This window comes from Rosa rugosa, chromosome 4 (genome assembly GCF_958449725.1).
Source record: "Rosa rugosa chromosome 4, drRosRugo1.1, whole genome shotgun sequence".
Lineage (NCBI taxonomy): Eukaryota > Viridiplantae > Streptophyta > Magnoliopsida > Rosales > Rosaceae > Rosa > Rosa rugosa.
In genome coordinates this window covers 18,641,037-18,655,624 of record NC_084823.1, presented here as the reverse complement: position 1 = coordinate 18,655,624, position 14,588 = coordinate 18,641,037, and the positions used below count along the sequence as shown (strand labels likewise).

The window sequence follows — 14,588 nt, the reverse complement described above, 5'->3', positions numbered from 1 at the left end:
AACTAATGATATGGACTTTTACGGCAGGATACAACAAATTTGGGAGGTGGATTACTACAAGTTTAGGATACCCGTCTTCATGTGTGATTGGGTGGAGTCAGCTAGGGGGGTTAAAGTAGACGACCCGTCTTCATGTACAGAATATTAACTAATTCATTGTGTTTTCATTTGTCAAAGTCTGAAAGTGTCCCTTTAGAAGAACTTGATAGAGCTACAATGTGGATCAAGGCTCGGCAAGATAGGAATGGCAACTTCAAACAGCCTGAGGTAGAGAAGAAAGCCAAAAAAATTGTAAGTATGTAGGACATCAAGTTCATATTTATATATATGCATGCATGTAATGCTATTGCAGCATTTAACGCGGATATTTTGAATCAGGAACATTTAAGGAAAAGGGAGGCTGAAGGGGAAATTGCCACATCTGGGTCTGATGATGTGCTCACTCTTGCATTGGGGAATCCGGAGCATAGAGGTAGGGTTAGAGGTGTTGGTGGCAATGTCAAGCAGAGGAGGAGAAGGAAGTTTTTTTAGCTAAGGAAAGAACTGCATGGGAGGAGGAGAGGGTTAGAAAACTTTCTGAGGAGAGAGCTTATTGGACTGAGAAGATTACTAAGCTAGAAGGGAAGGTCGATGGGAAGGAGCTGCCTGTTGAGTCCCCCAAACCTGTCACAGCAGTTAATGAGCTTGGTTCAGGACAAGGGAGTTATTCTCACCAAGGGGAGAAGGCTGCACATGATAATATTGAAGCTGAGGTGAAGGGTGTGAAGAGGAAGTTGGTTTTAAGAGATGAAGTGAGCATCGAGGTTGAAGAGGAAATTGTGCAGCCCAGTTATGAGAGGGTACGGTTAAACCCGATATTGGAAGAGGAGGTTAGAGAAGATGTCACTGCACTAGAGGCACCAGTACATGGCCGGTGAAGAGGTAAATATCGTGCTTGCCTAAATAAAGTACTTGAACTTTGTAGGTATGCTGATATGGATTTTTGGATATAGAACTGTATGGATTTAATTTGTTTCATGTATAGGAACAATTAGGTGAGACCAAGTATAAACTGGCCATTGACACGGTGGAAAACATTGTGGCTATTGGAACTGTCATCAGTGTCGACCTTGAGACCAAACAGCAAACAATCCATGGTGTTCCACTTGGAGAGGAGAATTTGCGTGTCTCTATCACAGAAACTGTTGTTCCTGAAGCTTTGCTGCCATTTCCCATAAAAGATGAGATAGTGAAGGTCAAGGATGCCATTGGGACTTGTGTCGCTTGGCCGAGGAACCTTGTTATTGCCCCTGCACCTGGTGGGAAGGTAACTCAATTTCTTTGTGTTTACTTCTGCATATGTGATTATGGAATATAATCTAACTTATTTTTTACAACATTAGAAAAAACCAAAGCGTAAAATTCCTAATAGGCCACAGAAAGATATGTTTAATGATAAGGAAGACTTACAAATCCTGCCATCGAATCTCCCTGCACCTTTAAAGGACTTATGCATTTGGGCAAACATTGGATTGCGGAATGGGACAACCATCCACGCCACTTTTGGACCAGAACTTTTTGGTCATCCACATAAGCCTTTGTCTTTAGAAAGGACATCTATGCTATGACACACTTGTTGGAAATTTCAGGCAGCTGCATTGTTTTTTACATGAGGTAATGCAACACGTTAAAGTTACCTATTATTTGTCAGGTTTTGTGATTTTTCATTCGTGAAATCAGTTGAAATGTTGTGAAATGTCGATGTAGCTACCTGCAAGGTGTGTTGAAGAAGGCTAAGATGAATGACATGGTCGCCTTTGTTGACCCTGCTCACACGGGTGCAAGTGGCTGTGGAAATCCAACCGAACGAGCTCTCTTAGTATCAAATCGGTTCATAAATGGGAAGTCTAGGCAGATTTATTTGGTCCCATATAATTCAGGGTGTGTAAACTGAATTACTATGCAGTATGTTGTGTTATATTACGTTTTGGTGAATACTTTATATAAACTAGTTTAAACTTATAATGAATTTTGTTTATGGCATATAGTGGTCATTGGACGTTGTCTGCTGTGAATCCGGATGAAGAAACCATTCACTTCATGGATCCGTTAAAGAGGCGACTCATCGCTGGTGAATGGAAAACAATTCTGGACAAGTAAGTTAACTGATTTTTCACTGTATAAGTCGATAACTAGAAGGAGTTGTTTGTGCATTATATATGCTGATGGTCTGCTATTGATTTGCAAGCTCCATTAAAATCTACAATGCGCACAAGAATAAGAAAGGGAGGAAAACCATTCAATGGAAAAATCTTGCTGTAAGTTAATTGCCTTTTTGGGTCTTATCACCTAAGGTTTTATACTCTTAAGTGCTTCTGATATAGTACGGTGTATTTTTTTTTCCAGGGCATTCCGGAGTAGAAAGATAGTAAGACTTGTGGGTATTGGATCATGCGCTACATGAAGGAGATAGTGGAAGATAAGAATTTGGAGTTTGCAGCTAAAGTATGTGTTTTTGATACCATAACAGATTGTATTTCATGGTTTCAGTATGACTTTTTCATCATTGGGATATATGATAATGCTTTGATTTTTTTGTTTTTTTTTTTTGCAGTGGGAAAGAAGGACAAATCTTATTTACACAGAAAATGACATTGATCAAGTTCGGGCAGAATGGGCGAAGCATGTTATCATGTTTCCAGATATGTAGTGTGCTAGGAGGTTTGTCATACATGAATAGTTAGGGTCTGTTTTTGTGCATATTGACATCAGCATGCCTATATAGCTAGATATTGGAGGGTTTTTTGCCTAACTAAATGATCGGCTTTTGCTATTATTGATCATTTTAACCTTAGCAGCTGATTAGTCACTTTTAGCCTCGATGGATTTTAATCTGTTGATTATTTTCAACAATTGATGTACATTGGTGGAATATGGAAATGGTAGTACATGATTTGCAGTGGATATGTTGATAGTGATTTCCAGATATTTGATGAATATATGGTACTAGTTTCTAAATGAATGGTATTGGTATATATTGTGGTTTATGTATATTTCCAAGTTCTGGTATAGCACATTGAAGCCAAATTCTGTGGTTTTAAACCAAATCACACAATATAAAAATGTGGAACAATTGAACATCCAACAACAGAATTCAAGCAAAATACTGTTGTCTGAAACAAGAAGATTCAACAGACAAAAATGGAAGTCTATAGTCTTAGTCTCATTCCCACGACAGAATATTGTTCTGTATGATACTTTCTCACAACAGACGTAACAATGAAACATCAACTATCTCCATATTCAGACGACATATAAATGTCTTTTTAAACAATATCAAACAATAGAATGTTATCAACAACTGTGGTTTGAAAGGAGTACACACATCAGAAATAACAAAGAGATTTCAAGCATCCACACAATCAGAGGACAATTAAAAGTCCTTTTAGAATAAGAGACACAATAGATAAATGAAAGAAAATGTTGTGTCAATGAAGTTCACACAACAGATTTTGAAAATAAACTTCTAAATTCTACACATTCAGTCGACACTTTATTGTTGTCTCATATTTTTTAAGACAATAGAAAATTATTAAAGTCTGTTACTAAAGTTAAACAACAACAACATTTGACTATTGTTCTATATCATATTTAACCACATATACTACCATTTTGTGCATATCTGGCAACATTCAGACGACAGATATATTTTTGGTGACTGTCGTCTGAGTCACCTTCTGACGTCGGGCATTAACCGTCGTCTGAATGTCAATCAGATATCAGCTTAATAGACGACAGATTTTCTTCATATCAAACGACGGTCAAAGTCTGTCGTCTGATGGGTTTGTTGGCATAGTGCTATCTCAAGTAGCTAGACTTCAGCTAATTGATTCTGTTATTCATGGTTTGTTGAATTATAGTTTCAGGATTTACTCTTGGCCTAGTTCTCTCTTAAAGTAGGTGCAAAGATGGATACATAATTTATTGTGGAGCGGGGATCCTCTTAAAAAAGGAGTAGTTTTGGCGGCATAGGATCAATTTTGTGTATCTAAAGAAAGGGGTGGATTGAATTTGAAAAAATCTATATGTTCTTAATCAGGCACTTCTACTGAAAAGAGGTTGGGATGTAGTGTTACAGTCTTCTCCTTCTGCAATTTTTCTTCATGGCAGGTTTCTTGAATGCTAGACTGTAGTCATGCACATACTATAAAAACTCATCTATTTGGCTTGGCTTAAGGAAGGTCTGGGGTTCACTTCTTTCTAAGTTGCAGTGGGTGATTGGAGATGGTAACACTATCCATCTTTGGAAAGATAATTGGATAGGGGAGATTTTGGGTGAGGCTTTTAATTTGGACCCCCAGGACTTGATGCATTTGGACAACAATATTAGTGAGTTTATTGTTGGTGGGAAACAGGAGTTGCCAGATATCTTTGCTCAAGTATTCCCAGTTGTACGTAGTTGTATCTCTTATGCCTTACACTGTTCTAGTGGTGCCAATTAAGGATTAGGTTGATTGGGTTGAATCTGCTAATGAGAAACTAACTTTTTTTTTTAAAGAAGGAAATAACATTAAAGACTAAAACCTCTGGGACAACCAGAGTTTACATGATCAAACAGCAAGGCTCGAGAAGCACCGGCCGGGAAATTCCCAGACCAGGTAGCTTCAGAGGTAATAGTATGTCCTAAATTTGCAACCGCATCGGCTACAAAGTTTGCCTCTCTAAACACATGTTTAAAGGAAATAGAATCAAAGCAAGAGGCAATCTCCTTGATATCACTAACAAAAGTGATTAGTCTCCAAGGCGGGCTGATGTTGTCGGTGACCGCATCAATTACAAGTTTAGAGTCTCCTTCAACCTCGATCCTTTTGTAACCTCTGTCCCGAGCACAGGCTAAACTATTACGCAAGGCAATAGCTTCCGCAACTGGAACTGTGGTTCTCCCCAAATTTCTAGTCACCGCTATCAAGGGCCTCCTGTCAGTATCTCTTAGCACAAAGCCCCCAGCAGCAGACTCCGAGCAAACAAATCCGTCAAAGTTTATTTTGGTGAAACCTCTAGAAGGAGGCTGCCAATGTATCGAGTTTGTTTGGTGGCTTGGCAACGCCCTTCGAACTGTGGCCAGGTGGGTTGAGCTACCGAGCACAGTTGCAGCAGCAGCTATAGAGACCGTTCTCGGGTTAAGAGAGGAGTTCCTGAAGATGACATCATTTCTCGCTTTCCAGATGTGCCAACAAATAGTTATAACCTTGCAGAATAAAGCACTATCATAGTGCTATAACAAAAAAAGTTCCTTAAACACCTTAAGGTAACCTTCTTCCCATTTTATTGGGGTATCAACATTTGCCAACTTCCAAACTTCTGAAGAGAATTTACAGTAACCAAATAAGTGGTTCACTATTTCATTATCTTCTTGACACAGAGGACAAGTATTATCATCTAACGTTCCAAACTTTGAAAGCCAATCTCTAGTTTCAGTCTTCCACGGATAAGGAGCCAGCCAAACAATTTGATTTTTGGCTGAATGTTTAGTTTCCATAGTTTATTTATAAGGTCAATTTGATCATGTTTTTGTGTATCTGAAAGTTGTAGCCAAGTGGCAGATTTAATAGAGTACTTACCTTGAGCTGCCGAGCCCCAGACGTACTCATCCTTTTGTTCTGAGACTGGAATGGGAATACCCATGATCTGGTTAACAATAGGCCTACTTAGAACAGAAGCCAGTTTGTGCCTGTTCCAACCTCCGTTGATAATGTAATCGTCGACAGTATCTTCAATGTTGATTAAATGCCTCCGTTCTTGTGGGATATAATTTAATAAGGGATGATCTAGAGCCCAATTGAAGGTCCAGAACTTAATATTCCTTCCATTCCCTAGAATCCATCACATACCTTTGAGAAGCAGCTGACTTGTGTCCAGTATTCCATTCCAGGCTATAGAATTCCTCTGTTTTTTCTTCGCTTGGAAGAAATTGACTTTTCTTAGGTATTTCTTTCTAATGATTTGCGCCCACCAGTTGTCCTGATCATTGATAATTTTCCAAGCCAATTTCCCTAGTGCTGCATTGTTGAAAAACCCCGCAGGTCTAATTCCTAGCCCCTCCAAGGTTTTAGGTCTACATATTTGCTCCCAAGCTACCGGTGGGCATTTGGTATCCGAACCCCAGAAAAAGTCCTTTGCTTGTCTATCTATCTCCTTGGTTACATTCTTGGGACACCTGAAACAAGTCATGATATGGTTAGGAATGCTAGACAGATTAGACTTAATAACAGTTAATCTACCTGCCCTCGAAAGGGAACCTTTTTTCCAGCCAGCTAATTTGTTTGAAATTTTCATAAGTAATTCCTTTGCATTAATGGGATCCTTCCAAAAAATTACATTTTGGATACCAAGATATTTCCCAATAGTGGTCTTTTGCTGTATTTGTAGAATGTTCACAAAATCACGTTTTGTAGTTGTACTTACCCCAGAAGAGAAATATAATGAGGACTTATGGTAATTGATCCTCTGACCTGAGGCATTGGAGAACTTTGTTAAGATGTCAGCTATAGCTCTGGCACCCTTTGTAGTGCATTTAGCAAAAATAAGAAAATCATCTGCAAACATTAAATTAGAGATTCGAAATCCAAGAGGGGAGGATAAGATCCCCACCTGGGATTTGCAGTTTTGTGCTAGAGCATTAAGATGTCTAATAAACGGTTCCATAGCCAAAATAAATAAGTAAAGAGAAAGTGGATCACCTTGTCTTATGCCCCTAGATGGCTTAAACCACCCTTGAGCCTCACTGTTGACAAGGATCGAGAAAGAGACAGAAGAAATGCAGTGCATTATCAAATGTATCCAGGAATCATTAAAGCCAAATTTCTGTAAACACAATTGTAGATAGGACCAGTTAATGTAGTCATAAGCTTTCTCTAAATCAAGTTTAACAGCCATGGCACCTCTTTTTTCCTTCCTGCGGTGAAAGTCCGAAAACAGTTCATGAGCAATGAGGATATTATCCTGGATAGCTCGACCAGGGGCAAAAGCACCTTGATTTCTTGAGATGCATTTATGAAGTAAAGGTCTTAACCTCTTAATCAAAATTTTTGTTATAATCTTATAAGAGACATTGCAAAGACTAATAGGTCTAAAATCATTTACCTTATCCGGGTTGTCAACCTTAGGTATGAGGGCAATATTTGTGTGATTAATTAAGTGAATGGAGTTGCTATTGCTAAAAACTTGTTCAATCATGGGGATTAAGGTACCTTTCACCTCATCCCAGCAATTTTGATAGAAAGAGGCATGTAAGCCATCTGGACCCGGCGCCTTCAGGATTCCAATTGAATGTACAGCATTATAGATTTCCTCCTTAGTGACCTATTGCATTAGAAGCAAATTGTCATTATTATCAATACAAGAATACTAAGAAACTCATAAACATGGTTCACATTCGGGGTGTAGTCCAAATGGAATCTTTTTTTAAAGTCCTGTAGTAGAATCCCGGAGATGTCTTCCATCGAAGTAGCCCAGTTGCCGGCATTGTCTTTAAGCTTAGTAATGCAATTAGATTTCTTCCGGACATTGGCTTTGTAGATACCTCTACTAACATGACTAAGTTGCTATGTCACCAAGCATAAGTAACACCCTCTTTGGGGGGCCCACAAGCCATGGTGGGACCCAACCGCGACATGCATCCTGTAGCCCGATGTCCAAGCTACGCCACGGTAGTCGGAAGCGGCTAATACCTTTCCGGGAAGCCACCTTCCCGGCCTTGCCAACATGCCTCCACAATATGGCTTTCTAGACTAGAATAGTGGTTTTGCATCCCACATATAAGAAAATGTAAGTGAGAGGGGTTCCCTTACCTATAAAAGGGACCCCTCCTCATACTTAGAAGCCATCCCATTACACACTTTGTAATCCCCTTTGGGCCGTAAGGCCCAACACACATAGTTAAGCTTGCAAGTGGACGTAGTCTCTTGCTAAGGCGGGAGACGAATCACTATACTTCTTGTGTCTTCTCTCTCTCACTCTCTCTCTATCTAAAGCTAACTAGAGCCTTCGGTTCTAACATTAACATTGGCGCCGTCTGTGGGAAGCCAACACAAAGGCTTCGTCACGTACTGTGAACTTTTTGTCTGCTAGCAAGTCCGGCGGCGACATATTTCTCCAACGAGGCTAGCGTGTCCCGCGGCGACATCTTCCGCAAGCGAGTCCGGCGACGACATCTTCCGCTAGCGAGTCCGGCGGTGACATCTTCCGCTAGCGAGTCCCGCGGCGACATCTTCCGCTAGCGAGTCCCGCGGCGACATCTTCCGCTAGCGTGTCCGGCGGCGACATATTCCTCCAGCAAGGCTAGCGTGTCCCGCGGCGACATCTTCCGCTAGCGAGTCCGGCGGCGACATCTTCCGCTAGCGAGTCCGGCGGCGACATCTTCCACTAGCGTGTCCGGCGGCGACATATTCCTCCAACGAGGCTAGCGTGTCCTGCGGCGACATCTTCCGCTAGCGTGTCCGGCGGTGACATATTTCTCCAGCGAGGCTAGCGTGTCCCGCGGCGACATTTCCCGCTAGCGAGTCCGGCAGCGACATCATCCGCTAGCGTGTCCGACGGCGACATATTCCTCCAGCAAGGCTAGCGTGTCCAGTGGCGACATCTTCGGCTAGCGTGTCCGGCGGCGACATCTTCCGCTAGCGTGTCCGGCGGCGACATCTTCCGCTAGCGAGTCCGGCGGCGACATCTTCCGCTAGCGAGTCCGGCGGCGATATCTTCCTCTAGCGTGTCCGGCGGCAACATATTCCTCCAGCGAGGCTAGCGTGCCCTGCGGCGACATCTTCCGCTAGCGAGTCCGGCGGCGACATCTTCCTCTAGCGTGTCCGGCGGCGACATCTTCCGCTAGCGAGTCTGGCGGCGACATATTCCGCGAGCGAGGCTAGCAAGTCCGGCGGCGACATCTTCCGCTAGCGTGTCCGGCGGCGACATCTTCCGCTAGCGAGTCCGGCGGCGACATCTTCCGCTAGCGAGTCCGGCGGCGACATCTTCCGCTAGCGAGTCCGGCGGCGACATATTCCGCGAGCGAGGCTAGCGAGTTCGGTGGTGACATCTTTCTCTAGCGAGTCCGCGGCGACATATTCCTCCAGTAAGGCTAGCGCGTCCGGCGGCGACATTTTCCGCTAGCAAGTCTGGCGGCGACATATTCCTCCAGTGAGGTTAGCGTGTCTGGCGGCGACATCTTCCGCTAGCGAGTCCGACGGCGACATATTCCTCTAGTAAGGCTAGCGCGTTCGGCGGCGACATCTTCCGCTAGCAAGTCTGGCGGCGACATATTCCTCCAGTGAGGTTAGCGTGTTTGGCGGCGACATCTTCCGCTAGCGAGTCCGGCGGCGACAACGTCGGCTAGTGAGGCTAGGACAACTCCAACATAATTTGGGCACTTACATCAATTCCAACTCCAACTCGCTCCAAATCGGCTTAAGATAAGTAACTATATATATCTTCCTTTACGCTCTTTCAATTTGAGCTAGTGCCATGTCAATGCCATGCTTTTACTACTTCTAAGCATGCCTACAATATATATCTCACTTGATATGCATTTACATGCTTCTATGACTTTAAGCATGCGCGCGTACACTATGTATCAATGTTACTAGTACGTCTACCATGCTAGATATGCCATGCTTGTCTCCATGACCTCTAAGTATGTTTACAACAATATCAAAAATGTTATTAGCAACTTCACTACTAGTACATGCTATACACATGCCATACTTAAATCAATTTAATGTGACACTCACTTAAACAAACTATGTCATATCTAGAAGATTGTGACACTCATGACTTAATTAAACATGCTTGGGTATCGAGCATGGCCACGACTTGCTTGGGCCACGCCTCGCACAACGCCTACCCGCTCAACTACACCCAACTTGCTCGAACACAACCCAACTTGCTCAAACATATCCAACATGCTTTAGTTAAGCTCCAAATTCACAATGTTTCATACTAGCCACCGGGAGCTACTCCCAAAAAAAAAAAAAAAAAAAAAATTATATGGACACCCATCACACTTGCAACTATCTAATATGCATGTCACATGGCCATAAGATCCATATATTATTACTTGCTATACTTATTCGTCATTGTTCATACAATTACAAACTTTACATGTACTCTATATGTAAACATACGGTCTAGCCTCCGGGCACCATACTTTGTCAAACTTTCCCCACGGGAAAGAGACCTCAACGGGTCTAGACTCCACGAGTCTATGGTCTACGGCCAACCGCCATGCGGTAAGGCAACGCCTCATAATGACAATGACCGCTACGCGGCATTGCAGTCAAGCTTTTCTCCTCCGGGAAAGAGTAAAGGGATCGGTTAATGTAGCCCACGGCAGCCATTGATCCGGCAGTTAACCCCCGATGCTTGGGTATCAAAGATTAGGTTCGCTACCTAACATCCACTGCTTAAACGCAGCTCCCCTCATCAAACAAGTTTTCGACCATACAGAGGTCTATTGCTAGGAGTGGGGGACTCCTTGGAGGGCCTAGCAGGGGCCCACCCGAAAGGGCATAAGCGTTCGCTCTGACCAATTCTAGATGGACGACGCACTTGCACTAATTATGCTCGACATACAGCCCAGCATAATTAGCGACGGTTACATTCATGCCTACCCGGCATCCCTGAGCTTGCACGCTCTTGCCTCAGCAGCACCCTTGAGCTTCCCGCTCACAAGCTCTACGCTCACGCCTTCCTAGCACCCCGAGCTCCACGCTCACGCCTTCCTGGCACCCCGAGCTCCACGCTCATGCCTACCCGGCATCCCTGAGCTTCCCGCTCACGAGCTCCATGCTCATGCCTACCTGGCACCCCTGAACTTCCAGCTCATGCGCTCTAACGCTCATGCCTTCACGGAAACCCCGAGCTCCCGCTCATGCCTTCACGGCAACCCCGAGCTCCCGCTCATGCCTTCGCGGTACCCTCGAGCTTCCCGCTCATGCGCTCTAACGTTCATGCCTTCGCGGAAACCCCGAGCTCCCGCTCACGCCTTCGCAGCACCCTCGAGCTTCCCGCTCACAAGCTCTAATGCTCATGCCTTCGCGGCAACCCCGAGCTTCCCGCTCACGAGCTCTAACGCTCATGCCTTCGCGGCAACCCCGAGCTCCCGCTCACGCCTTTGCGGCACCCTCTAGCTTCCCGCTCACGAGCTCTCCGCTCATGCCTTCCCGGCAACCCCGAGCTTTCCGCTCATGCCTTCCCGGCAACCACGAGCTTTCCGGTCACGCCTTCCCGGCACACCCGAGCTTTCCGCTCATGCCTTCCCGGCAACCCCGAGCTTTCCGCTCATGCCTTCCCGGCAACCCCGAGCTTTCCGCTCACGCCTTCCCGGCACCCCCGAGCTCCCCGCTCACGCCTTCCCGGCAACCCCGAACTTTCCGCTCACGCCTTCCCGGCACTCCCGAGCTCCCCCTCACGCCTTCCTGGCAACCCCGAGCTTTCCGCTCACGCCTTCCCGGCACCCCCGATCTTTCACACTCTTGCCTTCCGGCATTCCCAAGTTTTACACTCACATCCCCTCAACATAATACACATTAATGGAACATTGAATTATTCTACCATTTGTCCTTTGCAACAAATCGAATTCTTTTCTCGTTCCATTAATACGAGCGAAAACCACACAAACACAAGCGTTCACGTATTCATCGTTCATGAATTACAAACGCTTGCCTTCATGGCACTCATGCAACTTAAACCGAGTGTAACCTCGTCAACTCGACCTTGTTCGTTTTCTTGACCGCATCACGCATTTATCATATGCAATTCATATGTTCACACAACCACATGCGTGCTCGAGTTTATACGTCATACTCGATCATACTCGACACCATTCACATGTACACATCAACATGTATCATGCACCTCGTACATTAGTATATGCCAACGCATATCAATGCAACTCACATTTGTTGCCCAATACAATAAGCATTCTACATATGCATGCTCTTCTCTTTGTTGTGCAGGTTAAGGAGTCCCTTCTTGCTTACGGAGTTCGGGGACTTGTAGGGGCTAGGCGCCTCTCGGACGTTACTTATGCTTGATGACATCATGTGTATAACTCCCCAACCAAGAAGCTCCTCTTACTTGGGGACTTCGGGGACTTGTAGTACCTCTACTAACATGACTAAGTTGCTATGTCACCAAGCATAAGTAACACCCTTTTTGGGGGACCCACAAGCCATGGTAGGACCCAACGTCGACATGCATCCCGTAGCCCAATGTCCAAGCTACGCCACGGTAGTTGGAAGAGGCTAATACCTTGCCGGGAAGCCACCTTCCCGGCGTTGCCAACATGCCTCCACAATATGGCTTTCTAGACTAGAATAGTGGTTTTGCATCCCACATCTAAGAAAATGTAAGTGAGAGGGGTTCCCTTACCTATAAAAGGGACCCCTCCTCACACTTAGAAGCCATCCCATTACACACTTTGTAATCCCCTTTGGGCCGTAAGGCCCAACACACATAGTTAAGCTTGCAAGTGGACGTAGTCTCTTGCTAAGGCGGGAGACGAATCACTATACTTCTTGTGTCTTCTCTCTCTCATTCTCTCTCTATCTAAAGCTAACTAGAGCCTTCGGTTCTAACGTTAACAGGCTTGGACCTGGAAGAACTTTGTATTTCTATCACCCAGTGAAAGCCAATTGGCTTTTGCCCTCTGAGCCCAGAACACCTCTTCATTACTATAGAGTTGTTTAAGCTCCCTCCTGACTTGCAAATCCTGTTCATGTAAATAAGTAGAAGAAGGGTTAGCCATAAGTTGTTGTTGAATAGTATAACTGTGTTCATACAATTCCTCCAGCTTCCGAAAGAGATTTACAAACGTAGATTTGCTCCAACCACGTGCCTTAATACCAAATTGCCCTGCAATTGTAACAAAATTTAACAAGGGATTATTATTAAGCTGTTGTGTCCAAATGGAATTAACCAGTGGTTTAAAATCCTCATGGGAGAGCCACATAGCCTCGAACCTAAAAGGCCTAATTTTCCTCTTCCTTTCAGTGCCTACAGTTAAGAAAATAGGCCCATGGTCCGACCCTATGATAGGAAGATTTTCCAGCTTCGTATCCGAAAACGTGTTAATGAAATTAGTATTAACACAGACTCTGTCAAGTCTTTCAAACATCAAAGAATCATTCTCATTTTTATTTGTCCAAGTAAACGGCAGACCTGCAGCACGTAGGGAAAAACGATCCACAGTATTGAGGAAATTATTAAAATTTAGCATATAGGTCGTTACTACTTGGTTACCACCAAGTTTTTCCTCAAGTGTAGTAATGATGTTAAAATCTCCCATAAGAGCCCAACAATCTCTGTTGGCCGATTTCAATCTAGCCAACTCTTCCCAAAAATCCTTCTGTTTGTCTTTTTGTGGATAAGCATACACAAAAGTAATATAGGTGGTCTGATTAGTATTAACATTAGTCATTAAGCAGTGTATGAATCTAGCATGTGGTTCTAAAACATCAATGCGAACAGTTTTTGAGTTCCAGAAGAGAACCAAACCACCACATTGTCCAACAGTGATAAGCTCATAAATGTACATGATTTTGTATTGATTTCTTCATGTTTTCTTAGCTAGTTTTCCATCTATTTGAGTCATTTACTTTATTTTTATGTTTTGTAGGTGTTATGGAGCAAAGTAGAAGAAAGGAAGCTAAATCAGTAAATCTGCCTGTGCAGATCAGTCAACTTCGACATGAAACTGAGAGCAGCTCAGAATGAACCAGACAGTGAGCTTTATAAGGTTGGAAAGCCTTCGATGTCTAGTTTCCAGAACTTTTGACGGTTCATTCATATCATTTTCCTACAAGAAGTTATGGCTGATTTAGTACAGCAAGGTCGGGCAGTCCGAGAATCTGACACTTTGACGGAAATCCATGATTTGAGGCCCGAATTCCTTTTAGAAGCCCACCGACGAGTATTAACTGAATATCTCTGTTTATTAGAGATATATGACATATTTTTATGGGTGAAAATTATTAGGAATCTTAGAGGAGAAGCTACTTGAATCCTAAAAGGAAAAGAAGTGAAAATCTCCTAACCTAAGCAATAAAGGGAGGAGACGTTCAGTTTAGACGGAGGTTCTGCCGCACAAGAGAAAGGGGAGAACGACATCTTCTGCCATCCAGCCGCCATCCCTTCCTTTTCTTTTCTTTTAGTTTTTGTTTTCTTCATGACTATGTCTAGCTAAATACTTTTGTAGCTAGGGGCGATTTCAAAGCCCCAAATATGTTCAATTCATATTGAAGACAATTCAGTTTTTGGTTTTCTATATTATCAATTGAGTGTTTGTTTCACTGTGTCTACAAGATGAATCTTTGCTTGTTTGTTTAGGTGCGCAACTAAATGAATAGGTTAGGGTTCTAATGCTATGAGTAACACTAGATTCGTATATGTCGTGTGTTGATTCCAATTGAGTAGCAAAATGTTTTCTTGAATTACATGTGACTCAAATCCTAGGTTTAGCAAGACTACCAATGTACTTGTGACCCTAGATTTATCCAAACCCTTTTATTGCTTAATGATTTTGATATGTTAAACTTAGCGAGCTTGTGTCTAGGTTGCAT

At 43.5% G+C, this 14,588-nt stretch overlaps 1 protein-coding gene across 1 annotated transcript; it reads right to left on the bottom strand.

The window, feature by feature from the left end:
* Positions 1–4,549: 4,549 nt before the first annotated feature.
* Positions 4,550–13,564, bottom strand: LOC133744454 (uncharacterized). Its single transcript, XM_062172558.1, has 5 exons — positions 12,623–13,564; positions 5,871–7,341; positions 5,601–5,750; positions 5,282–5,499; positions 4,550–5,227 (listed from the first exon to the last, which is right to left on the bottom strand). The coding sequence occupies exons 1-5, from the start codon at positions 13,562–13,564 to the stop codon at positions 4,550–4,552; spliced, it is 3,459 nt and encodes a 1,152-aa protein (XP_062028542.1).
* Between the last annotated feature and the right edge of the window lie 1,024 nt (positions 13,565–14,588).